The following is a 26664-nucleotide window of genomic DNA, read 5'->3' on the forward strand; positions in this document are numbered from 1 at the left end:
TCTAATTTTCTCTAAATGAAAAAAAAAAACAGCTTATATGCCAATCCCAATCCATGCATGCTACTGTAGATATACCTCACTGGCCACAGAACTTTTTTAGATATTATAAGAATGGGTATTCCTAAGGAGTGAAAGAACATTATTCTTCCAAGCAGCAAGTACTAGGGAGGGAGTGCAACAGGAGAATACAAATTCCCAAAAAGTGACTGGATTGAACAAGATTCATTCATTCACCTACTATGTGACAGGCACAGTTTTAGGTAGGAGAATACAGAGATGAACAAGACAGAGATGATCTTGTTCTCAGAAGGAAGTTCCGTGCATTATTCATAAAGGAAAACATAATGACAATTGTTGGGGGTGTGGAGAAGCAATCAAGAACGGGTCGGTTCAAATAGCTCATCAATCTTCATCAAAGCACCATAACTCTAGTGTAGGTTGAAACTCTGCTATGTTACTAAGTCTTGGTTTATATCATGCAGGCATTATCTAGATTATAGAAAGAACAACTGCCCAGACAATAAGAAAGGCCTGAGAAAAATACATTAATGAGAGGAAGGGCTTAAGAAATAATTATTTCAAACTGCTTCAAACAATCCAAATAGAATGCCTCATTTATTTGATAAATACGTATTAGGCCCCTACTCTGTCCATGTGTACCGTCGGGATCTCAGAACTTACTGGAAGGAGAGCAATACAAAATAAATTAATTCACCAAAGATGGGAACTTCTCTGATACAGACGTCTGCTAAGGAGGATGAGTGCCCAGAGGAAACACTCTTAAGCCCAAGTTGAGAGATTAGAAGGCGTTGTAAGTAAAATATCTGAAATGTGTCTTGAAAAATGAGTAGAGTTAACTATTTCTTTCCACCTCGAATAGATGAAGAACCTTCAGGGTAAAGGCACAAAAGGTGTGAAACAGCAAGACATCCCATGAAAAAGCTACATTCTGTTCATTTTTCTGAACCATGAGACAGGGAGTTGCGAGACAGGAGACAGCTGAAGTGAGTTGTGGTTTAAATAATGTATGCTGAGAAGCTTAGGCTTTAATTTATAGAAAACAAGGAGTTATTGAAAAGTCTTCATTAAGAGATTCAGACCAGCTTTTTTTTCTCGCAGACTGACATTTTTTATGCATCGCTCTGGCTACAGACTAAGGAACCAGACCCCTCACAGGAGCTAGTTTGGGTCTTAGCTGCCCAATCCTCCCACCAATACTATCATTTCAGAAATAGGACTTTCCATAGATTCATCATTTGGTTGTTTTAATTCCATCTGTTGAGGCTAGCTGGACAAGAAGATATTGAGGCTGGATTTTGACAAGTGTCCTCGTCTATTGACTGCCCTCTGCCCTCTTCCCTGCCTACTCTAAACCTTAGGAGCCTACACTTTTATCTAAACATAATGATCCTTGAATTATCACTAGGTTGAGAAGTTTCCAGTACTGCAAAAAAGTGACTACTTCATTAAAGTTGTTTGTCCAATTATTTAGAAACAGTTTTGGGACTCAAATTTCTCATCTGAAGTTATTTACTCTTTCTGTCTTCCCCTTCTCCCTACCTTGATGTGACTGGCCCCTGACTTAGGAGGGGTGGCCCTAGTCTGAGAAAGCCTATTCCCAGATGGTGGTGTAAACTCAGCTGGCATGTGTCTGTCCACAGACTGGATACCTCTTCCTCGATCACCCTACTGATAAAGACCCTGGGACCTGTAATCCAAGGATCCAACTCCTGCCATACTTCTACCCCAGGATTCCACATCGAACAGTGTGCAAAGCCAGGGTCTGGATCCCTTGGCTCTCAGGGATGATCAGATAGAATCATCCTAGAGGTCAGAGCATTGCTTTACCCTGAAGTTAAAGTCTAGGTCACTGGAAGAGAAAGTCATGAGAGAACGTGAGGGAGAGACAGTGTGAAAGCAGGAAACACTGAGAGATATCACAGGATTCTATAAAACTCAGAAAGATGCTAATGAGTCCAGGACCTCAAAGAAAAATCTAAGTTTGGACATTAAGACAAACAGAAGTGTAAGGGAGGGGACGTATTTCTCTAGTACTCGAAAGATTCCACACATAGGAGGGGATTGCATTGGAGTAAACTTTATCTTTCACTTACTATCTCTTTCCACAGAAGGAGGTATTCAAAGTTGAAATTTTTGGCTGGGCACAGTGCTGTAATCCCAGCACTTTGGGAGGCCGAGGTGGGCAGGTCACCTGAGGTCAGGCATTCCAGACCAGCCTGGCCAACATAGTGAAACCCCGTCTCTACTAAAAATACAGAAATTAGCCTGGTGTGGTGACACATGCCTGTAATCCCAGCTACCTGGGAGGCTGAGCCAAGAGAATTGCTTGAACCCGGGAGGTGGAGGTTGCAGTGAGCTGAGATCGTGTCACTGCACTCCAGCCTGGGTGACAGAGCAAGACTCCGTCTCAAAAAAATAAAATAAAATAAAATAAAATAAAACAAAATTAAATTAAATTTAAAAAGTTGAAATTTTGGTCCCTGATTCCTCAAATAAGTCAAATCCCAATAAAATAATAGCAGCAGCGCTACCAAGCTCTACAGCTTTGCAAAACACCCAGTGTCATCGCTACCTTAAGAGTGTTGGAAAAACAAAGAGACAATTACTGCTAAGTTTAAAAGAAGAGATTTAACAACCTAGGTGTTCATCAGTGGAAGAATGGATAAAGAAACTGTGGTATATATACATAATAAAATACTATTTGACCATAAAAAAGAATGAAATCCTGTCATTTGCAGCAACAAAGATAGAACTGGAGGTCATTATGTTAAGTGAAATAAACCTGGCACAGAAAGACAAAAATTGACATGTTCTCACTCATATGTAGTAGAGCTAAAAAAGTGGATCTGACAGAGGTAGAGAGTAGAATGATAGTTACCAGAGGCTGGGAAGGGTGTGGTGGGTGTGGGGGATGACCAGACGCTGGACAGTGAGTAAAAACATACAATTACATAGAAGAAATAGGTTCTAGTGTTTGCACAGTGGGGTGACTATACTTAACAACAGTATATTGCACATTTCAAAATAGCTAGAAGATTTGACGTATTTCAAACACAAAGAAATGATAAATGTTTGAGGTGATAGATATGCTAAATACCCTAACTTGATCATTATACATGCCATAAATGTATCAAAATAGCATATGTACTCCATAAGTATGTACAGAAAGAATGTATCAATTTAGAAAAAAAATTAAAGAGTTTTAAAATATGGGATTTCTTAAAAGAGAGACATAGAAGCAGTCCTTACATGGTTCATCCCAATACATTCCTTCAAAATGTTTTTCTTACACAAGTAAAATATTATATAAAGAGAAAAAGCTATTTTTCTTGCCAGTAGGTGGCAATATTGTCCAGTAATTTACTTAGAAGACTAAGCAAGTTAAAAATGAAAAAAAGAAAAAGAAAAAAAAAGTCTAAAGCCTAAGTTTCAAAGACAGAAGGAGATAGGAATCCTTTATATCTAAAAGCAGGTGAGTGGAATAAGTAAATTATTAAAAGGCAAAACTCAATATTTAACAAAAAATATCTATTTTTCTATTTATCACAGTAAGCTGCTAACCATAGTATGGTTCTCTGAGCAGCAGTCTCAGCACCTGCGAGCTTGTTACGAATGCAGCATCTTAGGGCCCACCCCAACTTACTGAAGCAGAATCTGCATTTTAGCACAATTCCCATCTGAATCATATGCACATTAAATTCTACCATATTATTCCTCTGTTCAAAAGCCAAAAGATTTTTTAAACTAAAATATTTTAAACAGCAAAAAAACTAGTTTCCATTGCATAAATCCAAAGTCTTCAACCTGAAGTATCCTGTTTCTTGAAGACATGATTCCATAGGATCATTCTAATCTTTAATCACATTTCCAATAACTTAATATGCATGCACCACTCATCATATTGTCCTCAAAATGAATAATCAGCATCATGACATCTGTTCTTCTAATCCTATTATACAATTATTTAACTATGTGCCGTGTTCTAGAAATCACAGATTCAATGGTGGACCTGTACCCCAACAGTGAAGACGCACATAGAGCAGTTATGTTACTGTTCATATCATGCAAGTGTGTACCAAGGGCTATCGGGGCATAGTGGACAGGATGATTGATCTCAAGAAATGGTTCAGAAAGGCACCACTGAGCCTTGAAGGATGAACAAGAATTTGCTGAACAGGAATCTGCCACAGTAAAGAGCAGGAAAAGGACAGACCTTCCAGTCTTCTCTCCTCTGCATAACTAAGTAGTGCCCATCTTTGATTTCAGCCATGTCCATGACACCATTTCCTTATCACTCCCAAGTCACTGCTTACCTCTGAAATATCATAGCACTGCAGTCTGAGCCACTCAATTTAGAAGTCGCATGCAGTTAATGTTGCTTAAATTATTTTCCATTTGTTCCTTTTGTGTCATTTACAAGATGTCTTTAGAAAATTCATTTTAAGCTTCCTTGATCTCTCTTTTCTATTTAGTGAAATAGGAAGCAATATTAGATAATCTCTGAAGTCCCCGTCATTAATAATTTACACATAGACTGGAATAGGAACAGGCTATGTCTTAACAGGATCATCAGCTCCTTAAAGAAATAGATAACTTACTAGCCTCTGTGCGCCCTAGGAAAGAGAGCTTATAATGATTTAATAAATGCATCTTATATGTGGACTTTCATGACAAAATATATTTGAAACTAATTAATATGTGATGCTCAGGTGGCCAAAATCATGGAACCAATTACATTTCCATGTTTCAGGGTTCCCAACTGCATCTCTAACCTTTGATAGAACATAGGGATACTAGCCCAAGAGAGTGGGTATTGTTCAGGGAAAATTAAACCTCATTTCAAGGAAACCCATGTCTAGGTCCCCCTCTAATGATGTCTTAGAATTGCCATCATTACTCCATGAAGATCTCTCAGCAACTCAAAAATGCAGGACTTGAAAACAAATGGTTGCTTTGCTTACACAAATTTCTTTTCCTTGTTCTCCAAAATGTTAATACACATTTTTACCATATCAAGTTTTTGAGAATTTTGAAGGCAGAGATGAAAGGAAGAATAATATTTCATTTAAATCATAAGCTCCCATAAGAGAAGTTTTGTTGTAATTAATACATTCTGGACAATGCCCATTGTCTTTAGTAATAAGAACATCATCTTGGACCAGTGGGTCAATCCTAATTATACAACTTACCTTCCTTATATGGGATGACTAAAGGGTTTCAAATCTCCAGTTGTTTATTGTAAAACTTGAAGGAATCTTGTCTCAAAATGTAAAATATATACTTCGTGGATAAAGAAAATATTTTCTCATCCAAACTCAGAAGAAAATAACAGAAAATTAGAGCCCATAGAAGAGTATTGATAAGAAGCCTCAGACAGTGGGAAGATAATTGGATGAAGAGACAAAGACCAGGATTCAAGAACGAATTCTGTCCTTTATAGAGCAGTGTCACTCTAGGCATGCCTTTAGACTTAACTTTTCTAAGTCAATTTCTTTATTCTCAAATGAGATAAGTATCTGTACTATTGGATTTGGGCTAGGACCAAGCGAAACCTTAAGAAGTTGATATTTTCTATAATTTTGGTGGTATTTGGTAGGGATTATCATGGCTCATGAATCATCCTTTTTTCTTCTCTGAGGATAGGGATGAAAGTAGTTGTATCTAAATTGCAATAGAAAGAAATAAAAAGAAGTTGATAAAGGGCCTCCTAACTATAAGAACTGAGGAATCCTGAAACATACGAACTAAGAGAAATTCTAGAATATCCTTTCTTGAAAATCTGTAAGGAAAAAGTCAGTAGTTAGGTTTCTTAAGTGCCTCTGTTATAGTCTTATATGGAAGCACACAGATAAATTATAGAACATCTAGGTTTTGCCCAGCCCTGTAATGTGTAAAGCTATCAGAGAAACAATAACCTTGTTCCTGAGAAACCGGTGTCTTCCAAAGCTTGGGATCCTAGTGGTACTATTTTAATTGGCAGTGAGAGTTGTGTCGTCAAGAAATTATCAAAACTTCAAAGTTGAAAATCATGAAAAATTACTCACCTGGTTGCCTCCACTCTTGGGATTCACAAATACAAGCAAGGGTTTCATGAGAGGAGAAGAGATGGGTTTTATCACAAAAGGACGACCTTTGTTTTCCTGCTGAAAGAAGCAATCAGCACTGTTAGGATACACATCCATGGCTTGAAAGGCAACCCCAAGGCAAGGGAGGTGGAAAACCACCACCACTACCACCCCAATAGTACATTTTGTTTCCCAGGGCTGACTCTTAACACGACTTCCATGTAAGGCTTGGAAGAAAGTATCTCAAGTTATCATTTGCTCCAGAGAATTAAGCCAGGCTTTTTATTTTACTCTGTAAACTCCAAATATTCCAGAAATATTAGCTTTGATCTTCATCATCATCATCTTGGGGATAACATTTCCAGGCACGCGCAGAGGTTAGTTTTGAGTGTTTTTTTTTTTTTTTTTTTTTTAAAGAACAGAAAGAATCCTATTGTGGTTAGAGTGTAGTGAGGAGAAAGCAGTAGTACAAGACAGATCAGAAAAATCAACTTGGACCAGATCTCATAGGACAGAGTAGACTATGGAAAGAAAGTGGAAATTCCTCAGAATAAAACTCTGAAACACTTACTTCCATCCCTCTTTTACTGGCTTTTCTTTTAAAGCTTGTTCTCTTCTTCTTCCGATTTGAAGCCTTCAGGGAGTTCTGTAGGGAGAGAGAGAAATGCCTGAGCTCAGAGGCAGCCAGCCCAGGAGCTTTCCCATGCAGAACCAAGTAGAAGATGACGGCAGCGCATGCTGTTCCACTGCATGCTTCTCATGCTTTCACACTTCCAAGCCACTGTTCATGGGTAAGCCACAGACAGAAATCAGTCGAGTGCTTCAGAGTAAGCGACTGACTCTCCACCACACGGAGAGGCAGGGAGTAAGAACCCCAGAGGCTCTCATGGACTCACATAACAACACATGTTATACCTGCCAACCCTCCCAGTAAAAATGGAAGAATCCCAAATTCTCTGAGGGGCTCCAGTCTCCCGCCCAACCAGGTTCGTCTCCCGCCCAACCAAGTTCAAGTTCATCTCCTCGTATGGAGATCACCTATGTGGAAATGTAAAAAAGGAGGCCATTTTTCATGTTTTTATTTTTCTTTTTTGTTTTTTTTTTCTTAGTTTACTCTTTTGGTAATGATCTTTTCTAGTAATAGTCATAAAGTGACTCTTGACCCTACTCGAAATTTATGATCCAACTGTCCTATCAGTTGTCTGACATGTAAAATGCAAAGATAATACTCACCTTAAATCACTATGACAGTGGGATGGAAGTCATTGTTCTTTCTTTCTCTGTCTAAAGACCTAATGGTTTAAAAAGTTTTCCCTCCCCTGGTAGCCTTGATTTTTTTCTTCTTATAAAAGTGCCTCAAACTTGTTGAAATACAGTGACCCCCAAATTTACTTTCCTTGTCTTTCTCTTTCTAGAAATTTTATAGACCACAATATTGTGACTACTTCAACTAACCATTTTCTCTTAATATTTGATATAGATGCTTTGAGAAGAACCTGTCATAGGGATCAGTCACAACCCACTGATTGAAGACAAGATAAAAACAGATTTAATTAGTGGAGAGTCAATGATTAATTAGACTGCTATCTTTAAAAGGCAAGATATTACTGACCATATAATAGATGTTTAACAAAGTGTTGGCAGCAAGAAACACAGAATTCTTAAATTAAAAGTTTATATAAGTATATATGCATGCATTGTTTAAGTTGTCAAACAGCCTCAAGAAATGCAAATGTCTATTCTTCTACTTTTTAATGTATTCTTTTTTCTTTGAGCATTCAAACTAATCTTTAGTATAAAGTACATATACTAAGTCATCCAAATTAGTAAGCTCCTATTTAGCTTTTATTTTACTTTGACTTGGATTTGGGAAAAAAAATAAGTTGATACATGACCTGTGTTCACCGCGGATGAGGTAAATTTTCAAGAACTACCATCTGTCCCAAGGTTTTCTTTCCCATCAGATTAAAAGATCTCAGGATCTCAGAGTCACAGCAGGAAAAGAGAGATCGAGGAGCTCATGGGTGCTCTAGACCCCAGGTCATTCCTCATCACTCACTGTTGACTCTACTTCCCCCTGAAAATAGATCTTCGAGTTTCTAAATTCTCAGTTATATGGGTCTTTTATCATGTCCCTCACTGAGGAATATTTTGCATTATGAAAGTATTTGTTATATTTTGATAGATTTCTGTTTGTTTAAAAGGGAAGAAAAGTGATTTGGAATCATTAATCATTTAAGCAGCCAAATGATCTAAGAAGAATGCTAGAAACCACGAGGCTGGCAGGAACAGTATGTATTTGGTGTCAATTAACAATGCTCTAAATGCTTCTCAACCATCTCTACACATTGGCATCACCCAGAGAGTTTTGAAAAATGCTCATGCCCGGGCCCCATCAACTATTCTTTCATCTGTTTGGGGTAAAGCCCAGGCAAGGATACTTTTTAAAAGTTTACCAGGCAACTCTATCACAGAGTGATGGCAGTAGAAAGAGGAAAGTGAGGAGACACATAGATTGTGTTAAGCAGAAGATGAACAGAGACAGGAATATACGTCTGGTATGGACTCTGAATCTCCCTGTTATGAGATCAGTGACCTTGGCCAAGTCAGTCAAACTTCTGAAATAACAGTTTCTTAATTTTAAAATGATGGTGACACTACCCACCGCACAGGACAGTTATGAAGTTATAACCAGCAAAGGTACGTGAAGCAGTTAGCTGGGTATTCATCCCACCATGAGCACTTCGGTAAATGTTAGCTCATTCTAAATAATGCCTCATTCTCAGCTGTGTGTCCCCAGCACCAAGCACAAATTCCTGGCACATAGTGTAAACTCGAATCATTGTTGAAATAATGAACAAATATTCCTATAATTCACAGCATTTACTGAGCCTCTCCTGATTTGGGAAAGGATCCTTGGGAAGTGAATGCTTGCCTTCTAACTTACTTGTAGTTTTAATTCATTTACTGCCAAGAGCAATGCCAGACACCAAGTGCTTGCAGGAACATGCTATGGACCTGGGTCCTTGACAGGATGTCAGCAATTAAACTCCAAGAGACACATCTAACGCATCAGGCTAAGATTGTTTCCTAAACTTGTCTGATCATAGAACTCACAGTATTTCAGGTGATTTTGATGATCAAGCACGTATGGGGAGCACAGAGTTAGAAAAACACATTAAAGTAAGGCTTGATGTCTGAAAACAGAGCAGGCAAAGAACTCAATTCTTATAGGGAACAGACACACAAAACGGGCTTTTTTTTTTTTTTGTAACACAGAGGTAGCAAATACAAGTGCTTCTAGCCTCACCAAACCAAATGCATCTGAGGCCTTCTTCACTTCACAGAACAAGAACAGGGCAGAGACCAAGCACAGTGGTTGACTTACAGTACCTGGACGCATCTATGTGAGCTCTGAGTAAGCTTACAGCCCTACGGATAGTCAAACACAAAAGATAAATAGTAGGAATTTCACAGCATACCTCAAAAATCCCATGGCTCCCTTCTATTTTTGTATAAATACATATCTCTATTTTGTATAAATATGTATCTATCTCTACCTCTAGGAACAGATGGGTGTGAAGGCAGATTTGTATATGTTTTGACCACGATGAAATAAATCACCTACTCTTGGTAATCTACAGGATCGCTTATCCTGCCTGGGTCATTGTTGTTGAGAGAGTTAAACAAAAAAGCACGCTTTTCGAGAAGGTTAAAATTATGTCAAGAAGTTACTGTGTAGAATCGTTGGTGATATATGCAAGAAACCTGTAACACTTGTCCTATGTTCCAAAACAAATCATCTCTATTATATCAAGGGCAGCTAACTCGGTGATAAAAGCATTCGCTTTGCAAGATCAACACTAAAAACACAGTGAAATGCTGTACCCTCACTTGGATTTTTGCATTCTTCTGATTCCAACAGCAGTCGCCCCCTAGACATTCTGTGCCTGCTCTTTTGTTAAAGACCTAAATAAAAAGGCTTTTTGTTTTCCTGTACTTCATACCAGGATAATTTTACCTTGCCACAGAAATAATCCTACCAATAAAATACTGATTATGCTTATGACTCCTTGCTGGGCTATTAAGAAATAGTTATGGGTAAATCACTCAACTGTGACTGAAACTTAACTACCTCTTATTAATCTTCAGGGATTTTTCCAGGTTATAAGATCACAAATGACTGGTTATAATAACAGATCCCAAGAGAAGAGATCTGTTCTCTCTTTGTCATCCCAAATAAAGTCTCCCCCTGATCATATACTGGACAAAACTCTGGTAGACAGTAGGAGAGAGAGTAATGGACTTAGTCTATTGAAGCGCATTCTTACTCTGCTGGGCTCCCATTGTGCCAGGGAACAAAGGCTGCTCTGAGGATGGGCAGGCAGAAGGATAAAGAAAACTTATTCCAAAAGTTACAGACAGGGTCCCAACAGCTCCAACCAGGCCTATTTGACTAAATCACAAGTACTAATGAAGCTTTAGAATTCACCAAAGGAAATGGTTCAGGCAATTTTGAGGCTAATTTACAGGATATTATTGGTCGTTGCACAAAATTAGCTATTACATTTCATGGGTTTCCAGTATTTTAAGAAGATTATCTAACCAGAAGAGATAAACCAAAAAAAGGGGGACTATTATGAAGAAAGCTCATACAGGGCTATGAAGAAATGAATGCAGCATTGTTTATAAGTAGAACATTAGAAACAATATAACTATCCACCAGTAGGCAGATGGATCAATAAACTGGGATATATCCACAGCATGGGATACATACAGCAATTTAAAAAATGAGTTAAGTCTACATATAATAACAGACTTTTCCCCAAGAATCTTTTTTTACTAAGAAAGGCAAGTTTTAAAGCAGTATGTGAAGAATTATTTATTAAAAACACACACCCTTACACTCGAAGTGGTTCTGTATTTCTTCTGTGGGTGCATTTCCATGCATGTAAATGAACAGTAAAAACTCTGCATATATCATAGGAAGAGACAGCGGAGATGCTTATCATTTTAAATGCTGGTGAAAGGAGACTCTCTTATCTGAGATGTTTAATTTTTACAGGGAGCATATTTATATATTACTCATGTTACTACAAACTAAACAATAAAAGATTGAGCACTATCATTCTTTCAAAGAAACCAGCTTGTTCCCACTCAGTACTATGAAGTCACAACAGGCTATATTAAGGAAAGAGAATGGAGGATCCATTTTATATTCTTTTTAGAAGATAGGAGCAGCCCAGTGAGATTCATGAGAAAGTTACAAAAAAGTGACAGTTTGGAAAATTTAGGGGACCAAGTACAAAATATTTTTTCAAATGATGTCATCTCATGATACATAAGTTTTGTAAAAGCTTTCTCAACTGTGGTCTTCTACAACTTGACCCCACAGAAAATTCACGTAAGTCTCAATCCCTCAGCTCCAAGTATATGCACTGGTATTTGAACATCTTTAACTTGCCTGTCCAATCAAAATATTGTCTAGTAATATTTTCAGTCCGAAAGAGAAACACTGACATTTGTAACTTTAAATATAACTTGGACTTCAAATATATCAACAGATCCAGGCTTGATTCTTAAATTTGGGGTTTTCATTTGAGTTATTTAAAATCATCTATCTTCCATTACCTTTTTATTACTACAAAATAACTTCTTCATCTCTCTAAATAATGAGGTGATGAAACCTAGCAAATTACCCAAGCAGCCCTCACTCCCTTTAGCATCAAGGTTTCACAGAGCTGCCAATTCCACAGTTGCTCGTGGAGTAAAAATGAAATATGCGGTTTAATTCCAACTCTATAAACCATGTCTCCTGACCATGATACACTGAAATAGATTTCCTTTACTCCTCCTCTCTAGTCATTTGTTTAGACAGAAATATCCCAAATAAAGCTGACTTTATTTAAAGATCCATCTTAACTGTTCTCAGTAAGTTCTATCAACTTTTACTGTCCTTCTCAGCCCTTGTTTCACTGACACTGCCTACATCCTTTAAGGCCTACCACAAATGGCATATTTTCTATTTAGCTTACCCTGATCCCCATGACCGAAAATGCTCCATACTGCTTCATATTCACACTGTGTTTATACATCTTAGGTAGCACTGACCACTCTCCACCTTGGATAGATAGGCCACCTTGCATGCTGACCATGGCTGATTCAACCAACCTGTCTGGCCCCTTCCTCTCACCATCCTTTGTGTGTTTCTCCCAAAGACGCATACTGACCAAAAAGCAAACCTTCCGAGATAGTAGGAGGCACTCTTTTATTAAGGATTTACACACAGCTGAATTTTTCAAAATCCACAAACACTCTGCCCAGTGACTTAGATAGTTCTAGCTATATTCCCCACTGTTGAGTACACTCTTTGTGGAAATGGATCACGGTGGATTCATCTTTGGACCTCCTACTGTATACAACAGCATCTCTGAATGTAGTTAAATTAACATGAACTGAATTCAATTAAGAACATCTTCTCTATTATTTATTTTGAAGCAGTATGATAGAATATAGATACATATACATATATGTGTATATGTATGTGTGTGTGTGTGTGTGTGTGTGTGTGTGTGTGTATCCTCAAATTTGGAAAAACATTTTACTCTGCTATTCTCCACCTATGTTCCAAATTTTCCGTTAGTCACTTCCCAATGTCTTAAATGAATTCTCTAATATATTGACCTCCAAATCATGGCTAAAACTTGCCACCCATGATCCACACACTACAAACTATAGTTTTTACTGTCATCTATGAACAGATCACAGACACAATGACTTTTCTCCTTGTTTTCTTCCTCGTGGTTTTTTTATGTCTATAGAATTTAACATTGGTGTGGAAGAGTTTCAATAGAAGAGTTTAATTGTTCGGTATTACACAAATTAGTTACGTGGCTACAGCAAGGTTATTATGGGCCCAGGTGGTATTGGCTCAAAAGTCAGAAAGCTCTTAACCACTGCTGCATTGTCCCCACAAGCTCACCATACCTCAGCTTTTAAATAGACTATGGTTCATTGGTTAACTTACTTGATGGCTTTGAAGCCCACTAAAGAAAAGACTACTAAAATTTTTAAAACATCTGATTCAGCAAGGCTGGCTACAGAAAGATAGTGAGGCAGTGTGGCATACCAATAAGAGCTTGTTTTTTGGAATCAAAATTCCTGGGTCCAAGTCCCATCTCAAACTATTTAATAACTATATGACCCTGGGTAATTTATTTGACTTCTCTGTGCCTCACAATCCTCAGATATAGAGTAAGAATAACAGGATACCTGCTCATAGGATACTATGACGATAAAATAAGATACTGAATGTAAAATACTGAAAACTTTCCTAACACATATAAATGTTAGCTCTTCTTACTATTATTATTACTACATTGTCCTGAATCATAGACGGTAATAAAAAGGCACATGTTGAATAATGAATTTGGACTGTGCATCCAGACTGTGAGCTATAAATCCCATATCCCATTAAAAGTAACCAAGACTCTAGAGAAAGAACCAAGACTCTGATTCCAGGTATGGACAGGAAATGCATTAAATGATCCTGGGACATGGTATTGTTCCTAAAACCAAGGAAGCTCTCAAAACCTCATGGCTCATAACAAATGGAGACAGACACCATGTGGAAGAGGTTCCAATGGTTGGAGATGAAACAATATAAACATAAGAAGAAGAATGATGACAACGTATTGAAAAACACATAATACATAAAAACATAATTAAGTAATTTCGTAATGATACTCTCCAAAAAAACAACCACTACTACATCCTATAAGGGTTGCTAAGGCATCAGCTTATTATTCTGAAAACTTACAAATAAAGGCAAATACTCAAACGTTTGTCATGTATTTGTTGGGATGAAGGAAAGGTCTCTTTTCTAAAAATCATAGCTAAAAAGAGTGAAAATTGGAAAACGACTCCTTGGCAACCCCTAATGCAATAATAGACTTTGGCAAAACTCTTTGATAGGTAACAATAGATGACAAGCTGATGGTGAACTTTATGATAGACAGATTAGGATGACAGTTCCTGAACCCACTGATTGATCTTAGCATCACTGAGAGTGAAATGGCTGATATCCTCTTCCTGTGATGGCAATGTACTGCCAGTGTATCCCTTTTACCAAAAAAAAAAAAAAAAAAAAAAAATTAAACCTAAATATAATTGAGTCTCTGTGTCTAAATATTAGTTTACAAGAAATATGGGCAATAAGAGAAATAATTTGGAAACATGGTAAGAATCAGCCAAAATCAAAATATGGGAAATCCTATGGGTAAAGTGACCCAATTTCATCAACGGGTAAGTGGCCTGACAAATAACAGGGGGTATTGTTCTATACTAAGGGAAGCTTAAGAACTACGTCAACAAAAGGCAGTTGTGAACTTTGGATCCTGACTTGAAAAACAGTAAAAAAAGATATATTTTAGACAACAGGAAAAAATTTTAAGGGATTATTAACATGACTGAGATAATGGCATTTGGATTTTTTTAATGCTATCTTTTACAGAAGCATAATGAAGTGTTTACAGACTAAGTGGTATGCTGTCTAATGTTTGTTTTAAAATACTCTAGTTAAAGAAAAAGTAGGGGGATTCCACTTCCAGGAAGATGGGGTAGATGGGGTGAGGCCAGGAGGAAATGGATATGACTCCTGACAAGGGACCACCAGGGATGCTCCTGGGGATGGAATGTTCTGTATCTTGACTGAATCAAGGTCAATATCCTGGTTGTGATTTTGTACTGTAATACTGCAAGATGTTACCATGAGAGGAAATTTTGGAAGGGTGCAAGTGATTCCTCTGTATTGCTTCTCACAGCTGCATGTGAATCTCAAAAGAAAAAGGTAATTCATAAAATGAAAATATGAAGTAGCAGGAGACACATGAAAAAGAATGGCAGAAAAGTTGATGGCTAGAGGATTCATTATAATCTTTTTCTTCATTTGCTTGAAAATTTCCATAACAAAAAGGGTTTCTTAAGGTTTAGAAGAGTAAACTTTGCAATTTCCCTACAAACTGGTATTATCTCCTGATTTTCCTAACTAGTGTGTCTGCGGACTTCCAAATTCCCATACCACTAGGCTATTTTACACACTCTTGCTACTTGTTTCTTTCTAAAATACTATATATATATTTGTTTGTTTGTTTGTTTTTGTTTTTTTTTTTACTCTATCATTCCTTTGCTTAAAAGGAACTCTGCTGCTACTTCAGGATAAAGTTCACGGTTATAAAAAAAAAAAAAAAAATTCCTCCACAGTCAGGCCTGAGCAATTGTATGTTCATCTCCCACACACCCTCTGCATAAACCCTGCACTTCGGTCAAACTAGACTCACAGTTCCACGGATATAATTTTGGACACAGTACTCATGCCTGTGTGCCATTCTCCTGCCTGCTACTCTCTCTCTACTCCACAGACCTAAATCTCACCCATTTTTACAAAGCAGAACAAATCCCATCTTCTTCATGAAGCCCCCCCCCCCACTTCATAACAAGACTCTTAAGAGTAAGGATCACGTATTTTATCGCAATGCCTACTAGCCTTCCTGATACAATTGAGGTTTTCAATGGAAAGATGTGGATTTAACTGAATGAATGTTTAATGTAAAGCCTTGGAGAGATTACCAAATTTTAGAAAAAAAAAATTTTTAAGTAGAAATGTTAAAGAGATTTAAAAATAAAAACTGGAATTCAGTACACTTGAATTTCAAATAGTAATACTATATATAATTTGTTTTATCACCTTGGGTAACTCATTTAACATATCTTGGCATTTGGTTCTAAAATATAAAATGAAGCACTAGGCTCCTCATTTTTTAATATGTAGACACTATACTTGCCTCTGGAAAAAAATATCCCAAGGGCTTCCATAGACTATAATTTTATTCGTAAACATTACTCATCAACAGAGTCTAAACTTTATATAAAACACAGAAAGCAAAACAGTATCCCTGATCCACCAGTTTTTAAATAAACCTGAGTCAATGAGAATGAATCACATGATGAGTCTGGAGACCACAGGAAGTAGGACCACCATATCATTTAAAGGTATTGCATTTGATAAGTCTTCCCACAGTACCTGCACCCTAAGGGAGGTATAGTCTCTCTTCCCATAGCATTAAAAATCTGCCATCCCATAACTTGAAGCTAACTGTCAAGGATGTATAGTACAAAGGCAGAAACATTTTATTTCAAAGATTACGACCTTGTCAAGAAACCACTAAGGTTTCCCTGAATACTGAGGTGGATACTCACAAGGACAGGAAGTGCACTGGGGAGAACACAGAATGAGATTAGATATTAAGAGAATAAATTCTACTTTGCCTTAAGAAAAAAACAAATGTCACTCTCTAAGCAGGCCTGTGTATTCAGGAAGGTCATGATTCATGGTCTGCCTTCCAGGTTGGAAGTGGCAGGAATCTTAACCAAACCATGAAGCCTGCACAGTTTGCCCTCACACTGACCCTCTGGGAATGCCCAGGCTGGAAGAGAACAGAGTTGTATAAGCATCAGCTATACCCACCACTAGTACTCAATGAAACTTGAAAGAGCACCTATCAAAGAGAATATCATTAGCACATGAATGAGGAGGCAACATTCCTGCTCCAGAACTTTGAATTCATTAGGATGGGGAGGCTGGTTCCATGAGAGAGCCCAAAGTGGGAAAGAGATGGGCCAATGGGATGAACTGCGGAAGCTAAGCACAGGGCCTTGGGGATGAGTGAACTGAGGTCATAGGAACCCAAAGACTAGTCTGGGGAGAAAAGCACGAAGCAGCAGTTCATTTTTCTCTGCACTGGCCCAGCAGCACCAGAGTCCTGGCAGTTACCTGAGGTTTCTTCACCTTAATGATCCAAGTGGGCGGGACAATAACAGCAGCATGAGCCCCCAGGGAGCAGGGTTCTTCAATGTGATGCAGCATGAAGCAGGTCACCTTATTGTGAAACTGAAGAGAAAAATAAGCCAGTAAACAATTCTGGTCAAAGAGTAATGCTGCAGCAAGAAGGGATAAATATGTACATGTGCACACACACACACACACACACACACTCATTACATGCACAAAAATACATATGCATGCACACATGCACACATGGGCACACACTGAGGACTGAGGACATGCTTTTCTCATCACCACCCAGCCAGCCCCAGGAGCTTAGAGACCAGACTTCAAATTTATTCCGGTTTACAAACTTATAACATTGATAACAAGAAATCAGTCTAGCAGGATGAAGCCTGCTAAAACTTTCTAATCGCTGCATGGAATATTTACTTAAAAGTTTTAGAGTCTTGGAGGGTTCTATTAATCCTGATTTTGCACAAAATGTTCACATACACTCCCCTTGACCTGTGCTGGCCATGGACTTGTTTGATCTAAGATAACGTTAAGAAGGAAATGAACAGGCAGAAAGGCAATGCCTACTACCTGCCTTTCCTTTTCCTATCATAGATATAAATCCTCCCAGGTTGTCTTTCCGGTTTAGAGAAGGCAGAAAAGAAGCATGATGTCTCTTCTACAGAGTCGAAAATCCCAGAAGTAACAAAGTACAAAGAGATTGCTTCTGTTGGGTTTGTCTGGGACTGCTAAAAAAAAATTCAATGACCCTATTACTCTTGGCAAGTCTAAAGTGATTTTTGCTTTTGAAAGGAAGTAAACGTAGGCTAACGATCATAACAATACCACAGTATTAGGGTCTTAACTGTATACCCCAACAGTGACACTCAGACTGGTGACCTTAGGCCAGTCAAGTTTTCAACCATCTTTTGTGTGACTATAAAGTGATAGTGATGTGTAATAACATTTATTTTTAGGAAAAAGAAAACTAAAATCAACATTATGCAATAATTATAGGCCTTAAATTTTAATCACAGTGATTTTAAAAATTCAACCTCAGTTTCTTCTTAGATTATACTTCACGTAACTATATAATTTATCATTTTAACTGGAACAATGTTAAAAGTAAAAAGTATCACTGATAATAATTATGTTGAAAACACAAACACAAATTAGGACCGTCTCCAAAAAAACTGGCAAATATGTCCACCCTAATTACATTACATAACATTAGAGAGGTTTTTGTTTTCATTTCTACATGTCTTCAAGATCTGCTGTGATCCAGTGGCTAATTATTAATCAAGCAATTATATATAAAATACTGGTAAAATAATTAATAAATCTGCCTGCCACCAGTTATTGGTGATCTGCAAACAAATATACCAGATAAATATTATTAACATTTGAATACCTTCTTTAAAAATTGCTTTTTTTTCTTGGCAATTCAAATAAACCCTCAAATGTATGACCACTGCATTTCTAAAACATTAGGGATCGCAGAGACTGCCTATGTCAAGTCTCTCAATGAATACCTAAGTAATCTCCACTCTAGAGACTCAGAGGTACATCCAAGATTGCACAGTTTTTAAATGATGGAATCAAAACCCCAACCCTGGAAATCCAGGTCCCAAACCCCATATTCTTTCTCCTGTACCATAAAGGGTCACATATTTATTTGCCTGTCTGACATCAAATATCCTAGAAGGGGTTCACCTGGACTGTGAAAACATATCAACCGCTGTAATTTGTGTTCGAATCTTTTGTACCTATCGTCCTTACAAAAATCACCTTCTACAAGGTGGGAAACTGGGAAATTCAAAGATAAGTGGAACTGACCAAAGCTCTACCACAATGGTCAGGTGAAAGTTGTCCTTTGTAGTGATTCAGTTGGACTACAGATTAATAGAAAGAGAGCACACATGTTCATTGTAAAGTGGGATTGAGTTTCCAAATTAATTGAATCTGGATAGACCATCTCACCACAGCCTGGTAGCTGCACAGGGCAGGAGCAGATGCAGCCGATCTGAGCACACTGCTGCCCAGAAGGCTGCCCCACCAGTGGGGTCTCACCAGATTAGAAGAACCAGGAGCAAAGATAGCAGCACTGGGGACCCCAGGACCACAAATGGAGATATTGCCTTGCTGGTACAGAGTTTCATTCAATAACTAGGATGGCCTTATATTTGTGCACACATTCTTGAACAGATGTGAAATGATTATTTGTGTAACAACTAACTGAAAGTAAGTGAAAATGCCAGGAATAAAAAATGTCACAGGATTGTGATGCAGCGACACTGAGCTTTCCAGACCACCGAGTCTCTATCTAGTGACAGCAGGTTCTTCTGACATGTAGGAGCTAGAGATATTATTAAGTTGAACTATATGGAACTGCCAAAATATAAATGGTTTTGACCCACAAAATGTCCATTTCATATGTTTCAACTAAATGCATCTGTTCCAGCCCCATGGCCTGTGTGGCTAGTTTAGCGTGATGTGTGTAGTGGCAGGAGTTTTCTGCAAACCTTTAACCTCACCAAGACACCACAGCCTTTTCTTTGCAGGTCCCCTGTGCAACGAAGGGGTTATATATTCCAACTTATTCAAAAGAATAGGGAGATTGAGAAATTACAGCAGGCATCAGCAAACTTTTTCTATAAAGGCACAGGGAATAAATATTTTAGGCTTATGGGATAATCCACCTCTGTTGCAATTACTCATCCTTGCCATTGTAGCATGAAAGTGTCTATAGACAATACATAAATGAAAAAAACAGCCACAGACAATATATAAATAACTGGGCATGGCTGCATTCCAATGAAATTTTATTTACAAAAATAGATGGCAGCCAGACTTGGCCTATGAGCTGTAGTCTGCCAACACCTGGGTTAGACTATATGTTATGTGGTAAAAGAAAGAACAGGTACACAGGTACACATGTACAAACAAATAAGAAAATGTAGCATCTGGTACAGACCGAGGAATTATGCTCTAAATAAAGTGGGAAAAAAGGTAGATTAAAGAAAAATAAATAGGGACATTACCATCAGATCCTAATGAGTATATATATGTTCAAATGTAAGAAAGAGCTACATTTCAATGAGTGTACAGACAACATCCAAACCTAAAAAAGCATACAAGAACCACTCTTCTTATCCTCACACTTAGCCCCAAAATAAAAAGTCATGCACATTAAACATTAAAACCAGAAGAGCCAGGATTCCTGTCCACCTGTGTTGGAGGGACCTCTTAGGTCATACGTTGCTTTGCTTCTAATGTTGTACCTTCATACCAGAGGAGTTCTCAACAATACAGAGGTACTGGAGGGAAAATGTGGTCTAGGTGTGAGAAGTCCTCAACTCTAGACCCAGTGTTAGAATTAGGGGAGGATTTTCTAGTCTTTGACCCCAAGCTTTAATGTACATAAAATATAGAAGTTAATTTATCTCTCTAGTGTATCCCAGCTCATCTATGCTATTGTTCTATAGTTTCAGTCTGTCTTTCTTCCTCCAAGGATCCTATATGAGAAAAGCAATACATTAAATTAGGAATGCCTTCTACTTCCAGAGAGAAACTCAAATAATGACACAAGTGTATTTCGACAAAACGTGAGCCCACATTGCTTTATTTCATCCCAAACTTACCGCCTGCTTGCACCAGGAACAGCTGATAGCCACAATCTCTTTACTGTGGAAGGAGAACTTTTGCTGGAAGCCCTGGGATATTAGGACAAGAGACAGATAATTTAAAACCACCTCAGTTACAGCGCACATTTGCCCTCCTGAAGTGCAATGACGTGAATAAGGCCAGAAGGCCAGGACTGTCACCCACCACTGGAGGTAAGTAGAATTGCAAAGGCCACATTGAGCACCACACTCTCCACTTTCTGCCTGCAATGATTTTCTAATCCTGAAGCATTTCAAGTGAGAGAGAGAGGAGGTGCTGGTATTTCCTAGACCACCTACTACTCAAAGTCAGCCACACAAAAAGAGCTTTTTGAAAAAATAAATGTTGTTCTGATATATTTTTATTATAACCAAAGGAAAAGCCATTATTGGTTCACATGGTCTTGTCTAACAATAATCATTCATCTCAGAGGCTCTATACAACTTTAGCATCCGAGAACCCAGAAAAAAAAAAGAAATGAAATATCAGAGAGACAATAACTGGAACTCCGGGTCTGGGAGAAGTCCAACGGTGTAGTAGTAAATTCAGACACTTTCATAAGCCCCTTGAGATGTCTCCACTCAAAACAAGCAGCTTTTAATTTTTATTCTTTACCAGGAAGCAACGATGAAATCAATGAAATGGTAAACCTAATCCTCTTAAAGGAACAAACTGAATTACTTTTCCATCCAGAACAGAAGAGGTGATTTTCGGCTGCTGCTGTCCCTAAATAATGGCCAGAGAGAAGTATGTAGTATTGCACAAAGAATTTTTTTAGCCTTCCCAAAGCTCATCCATTTCCCTCTGCCTGTGAAATCTAAACCCCAACAAAAAATTCAAAGCCACAATAAAAAATGTTAAAACAGAGCTTTTGTAAGGTGATCAAAAGAAAACAGAAAGATGTGATAGGCAGGAAAGCTATTCAAGGCACTGGCTAAGTAAGTCTGGCTTACTGTGTACAGATAATTTTAAGTTGAAAATCAATTACCACATTATTAAATTATGTCCCAATGGCATTTTTCAGCGCCCATAATCCCTGCCCATCTGCAGTACTTTATATACTACCGAGCATTTCCTCCTTTTGAACCTCTCTCGTTTTTGTTTTTGTTTTTTTTTTTGAGACGGGGTCTTGGTCTGTCGCCCAGGCTGGAGTGCGGTGACCCAATCTCGTCTCACTGCAAGCTCCGCCTCCCGGGTTCACACCATTCTCCTGCCTGAGCCTCCCGAGTAGCTGGGACTACAGGCGCCCGCCACCACGCCTGGCTAATTTTTTGTATTTTTTTAGTAGAGACAGGGTTTCACCGTGTTAGCCAGGATGGTCTCAATCTCCTGACCTCATGATCTGCTCGCCTCGGCTTCCCAAAGTGCTAGGATTATAGGCATGAGCCATCTCGCCCGGCCTTCTCTCCTCTCTTGATTTCCTAACACACCGTCCCAGTTCTCTTCTACCTCTCCAGTCTTCTGTATGTGGACAGACAACCAGGGCTGGTTTCACTACTTTTGCTCCAACCTGAACTACCACTTCCAGAGACATGACCTTAACGTCAGACTCTACTGGGTTTTGAAAAATGTATCCATCAATACCTCCTTCTCAAAAGCCTAAGAGGTATTTTCACTCCCTGTGCAGAAAAGAGTTAACATAGCAAATCAGACTCCTTAAAAAGGCTGCTTGCAGCTGGGTGTGGTGGCTCACGCCTGTAATCCCAGCACTTTGGGAGGCGGAGGCGGGCAGATTGCCTGAGGTCAGGAGTTCAAGAGCAGCCTGACCAACATGGGGAAACCCCGTCTGTACTAAAAATAGAAAAGTCAGCTGGGCTTGGTGGCAGGCGCCTGTAATCCCAGCTACTCGGGAGGCTGAGTCAGGAGAATTTCTTGAATCCAAGAGTCAGAAGTGGCAGTGAGCCAAAATCGTGCTACTGCCCCCTAGCCTGGGGGATAGAGCAAGACTCCATCTCAAAAAATAATAATAAAATAAAAAATTTAAAAAAAAAATAAAGAAAGGCTGCTTGCAAGGTTGGCCCTTGGTTGGCATCTGGGAACTCGGATTGCAGGAGGGTTTCTCCAATTGACAGCACAGTTAAGAGAGTCTCATTGGGCTTAAACTGTCTTTGCACAGACTGGGCATGGTGGCTCATGCCTGTAATTCCAGGACTTTGGGATGCTGAGGTAGGCAGATTGCTTGAGCCCTGGAGTTTGTGACCAGCCTAGGCAACACAGTAAGACCTTGTCTCTATATTAAAATAAAAAAAAGAAAGAAAGAAAAGAAACTTTTTGCACCAATGTAGGTTTTGTCCTTCTGGAAGTCTGGAATTTTATTACGTGCAATGCAGAGACCTGCATACCTAACCCTTCGGCCCACTAGACTCTGTGTCCTCTTGTAAGCTGTTCTGTTTAGGCAGTTGCAACTCTTATGTGATTATGTGAAAAGTGCTTATGTGAAAAGGCCTCAATAAAAACCCTGGACACTGAGTCCAGTATTCCTTCCATATGTGTTTCACAGTACTTTGCTGGAGGAATTAGGCACATCCTGTGTGACTCTCCTGGGAGAGGACTCTTGGAAGCTTGTGCCTGGCCTCCTCCAGACTTTGTGCCATGAGCCCTTCCCTTTGTTGATTTTACTTTGCATCCTTGTGTTGTAATAAACTATAGATATTAGCACTACACACTGAGTCCTGTGTGTCCTCCTAGTGAATCACTGAACCTGGGGTGGTCTTGAGGACCCCTGATATGTTCCTCTCCTCCCAGATAAGGACTCCTGCTATTTCTTCTTCTGTCAATGACAGTATCTTTTCCCAAGGAAAAAAAAAGTGCTTCTGACACACACACACACACACACACACACACACACACGGACTTAAGTGCTGAATTTTGATGTCCATGTGTTTACTACTACAGGGCCAGCAACAGCCCCCACAGTCCCCAACACCTGAGAGTTGCAATTGCCTAAACAGAACAGCTTACAAGAGGACACAGAGTCTAGTGGGCCAAAGGGTTAGGTATGCAGGTCTTTTCAAAGATGATGCTAAACTGTTCAATATGAAATAAGATGGCACCAAAACTGCAGAAATGACTTCACATTGCAGCCATTTGAAAAGCTCCTCATCATCCCCCAAGCCATTTTTCAGGGAGCAAAAAAAGGCTACAGCGACACTTTGTGGCTACTGTGTGGGAAAGAAAAGAGCAGCAGAAGCTGGGGTGAGACCCGAGTGCCTCTGTCCAGTCCGGTATCACGCCCTGCTGAGGGTCACCTCCCATCCGGATTTTTGCTCCATTTTCTAACTTGTCCCTCCACTGATAGTCTGTTTCTCCCTTTATTCCTCACTCTATCCTGGGCACTGCCACCCGGTGAAATGATGCTTTCTAAGTTTCTGCCTCCCATTCAAAATACTTGAATGACACGACACTTCTTTCCTTACAGATTAACGGAACAAGCTCTTCATGCAGGTATTCAGGGCCATCCATAATCTTCCCACCAATTTTCTGACATCTATCTTCCACTCCTTTGCATTATAAATTCCTGTCCGTAGTGAGACAGGTCTACTCATATCCACAATATGTTTTATTCTTTTATAGTTCTATTTATTTATTTATTTTTGGCTGTTTCTTCACTCCCAACATACCATCTAGAAACCTACCCCCATTTCATATACAGTATCTAAATTTTGCTTCCACTAAAAAATCTACAAGAGTCTTCCAAAATAACCTCAACTCACTGTGACCTCTCCTTGTACAGGCTTGCCTTGCCTCGTACCTACCCTTGCCATTATAAATAGCTGCCCTATGTGGCTGGTTATTTTGTGTGCACATGTATTATCTCTCCAATGGAACTGTAAGTTCTTTGAAGGCAGTCAGTCCTTGTCTAGTTCTTAGCAACCTGGCATAGTTCTTTGAACATCACAGGCATGCCATGATATTTTCTGATTAATTGAACAAAAAGTTGCTGCTATTCTGTCATGATCTAATTACAAACTTCATGCTATCCAGACATTATAAGCCTTACCCAAACCACCTGAAAATGTTTCCTCACAGCATCCTTCCAGGCAAAAAAACTAACCCCTACAGCCACTGCAAAGATGGTAGGATTCCGATGTTCATTTTTAAGTCCACAATATTAAAATGCAGCACGGATAAAAATCAATACAGTAGAATTTGTGGCAAGACAGCAGTAGTAGCCACAACTAGAGGTCTGCTAAATGTTACAGTTTTAAATGTATCATTATTAAGTCTTAAATGCAATCACCAGGCCACCATTCTCTCCACTTAGATATCAGATGGCTGTGCATGAAACAAAAGCTGAGGAGAGACGGCAAAGCTCAGAATCATTCTTGGATCTTCTTGTTGGCTGAGTGATCTTAGGCAAATCACTTAACTCTTCTAACTTCCTCTTTCATGAGAAAATGGGAATAATAATACAAACCTCTCCTATAACACTAAGTGGTTATAAGCATCAAATGAGGCCATGCATTTAAAACTCTTTATAACACTTTACCTACTTATGTATTTAATGTGTGTTTATATAAAGCTAAGGAGTGCTTTTATGGCCAAGATCTATGAACAAGAATCTCTTCCACCATCTCGCCGAGAAAGCTTTCTGGTGTCTGATATGTGACTAAGTGATGCTCTACTCAATGATATAGGGTGAGTGTATCTAGCCCCACCTCGCTACTAAATATTAGCCCTCTGGTTTCTGGGAGAGAATAGATACAATACACTGTGGTACTAACAGCCAGACCGATACTAGAAACAAACAATAAGGCCAATCACAATTGGGGCACTGGGCACTACACTTATGCAGTATTGTGGCAGGGCCCTTGGCAATGAGCCTGGTGGTAATCAACTCTGTGCTTTGTTTTATATTCTTGTCTGGCAGACTCACAGCAACCATAGCTTCGGGCTGCTCATCTAACACAGAGACATAAATAGAGCACATCAGAGCCTTCATGGACCAAGTTCCCATTAAACCACCTGCTATAGGAAGACTCTGGCCAGGCTCTCAGCATGCCAAAATGAACCAGATTCCAAATTACTCATTTTTAAATGTTGGCCCAAATATGCTAATATGGTACTGACAGATGCCCTGACTGAAGTTCAACTGACTCTATGATTTTTAAGAGCTGTTTAGTTCAGTACTGTCAAAGAGGAAAATAGGGATGGGAGGCCAGATGCTTTGGATCCAACCGCCTTCAGGATTAAAAATACCAAGAACATTGAGGAATAAGGTCTTTTTTTGTTCTTTGGGATTTTTCATCAAATTGAGCCTTTGGAATAAAGTTTAAACCAGATTTATTCTGAGTACTAAAGTTTTGTTGCCTTCTGACTTCTTCTGCCGTCTAGGGCAGGTACCAAAGGGCATTCAGTTTTACAGCCTTGGCTGAAACCAGAAAAAAAAGGGCTTGACTTAAAATAAGCTGAATTTATTTCATTATTTCTGTATTTAACTTTGTTTGGGGTGAGAGAATATTCTGACCATAGGCTGATTCCCTATTTGATCTGATTTGATCCAACACAAGAGTTGATATTCCTCCTGCCTCCAAAACTTTAAACAACAAAATAAACCTCTCCATATCCACTAGCGTGTCCAAGGCTCATAAAGTATTACAAAGGACAAACCCATGGAATTATAAAATAAGACTGACTCAATTTGCTTTCGTTAATATTTATCTTAAAACACAGAACTCCAAACATTTCTACACAAATACTTCCTATGATTTTTGAAAAAAAAAGTACTTTTATGTATTTTATATTTCATCTCTAAAATGTTTATCATACATTTAATTAATGGCAAAGTTAAGTTTCTAGCAAAATAAGATGAAAATTTTAAAATGAAACTGTTGGACCACATATAAAGGTATTCTATGGGATAGCAATAACATAGTGATTTGGTACACACTAGTGTCAAGACAATTTTTCCATTTTCACTTTGCTAGAAGACCTCAGACTGGTTGTGGTGTTTCAACGTAATTGCTTCCAACCCTCCGAAGTTGACAAACAACTGTGATGTTTGGGCATTCCACCAGTGGAAGCAGATAAGCAACTGAGACCTTCACGCGACCCAGGTACAGACTCACACCAACCTAA

At 38.8% G+C, this 26664-nt stretch overlaps 1 protein-coding gene across 6 annotated transcripts in view; it reads right to left on the bottom strand.

Moving 5' to 3' along the window:
• Nucleotides 1–26664, bottom strand: part of DGKI (diacylglycerol kinase iota) — a 479960-nt gene that overhangs the window by 227559 nt on the left and 225737 nt on the right. For all 6 annotated transcript variants that reach the window (XM_034965048.3, XM_034965050.3, XM_034965049.4 and 3 more), the window contains 4 exons: nucleotides 20565–20636; nucleotides 16918–17034; nucleotides 6658–6732; nucleotides 6066–6164 (listed from right to left, as the gene is read on the bottom strand). In XM_034965048.3, the coding sequence (XP_034820939.1) occupies nucleotides 6066–6164; nucleotides 6658–6732; nucleotides 16918–17034; nucleotides 20565–20636 (363 nt within the window). The remainder of the gene's footprint in view (nucleotides 1–6065; nucleotides 6165–6657; nucleotides 6733–16917; nucleotides 17035–20564; nucleotides 20637–26664) is intronic.

The sequence above is a fragment of the Pan paniscus genome, chromosome 6 (genome assembly GCF_029289425.2).
Source record: "Pan paniscus chromosome 6, NHGRI_mPanPan1-v2.0_pri, whole genome shotgun sequence".
In the NCBI taxonomy this organism is placed as follows: Eukaryota; Metazoa; Chordata; class Mammalia; order Primates; family Hominidae; genus Pan; species Pan paniscus.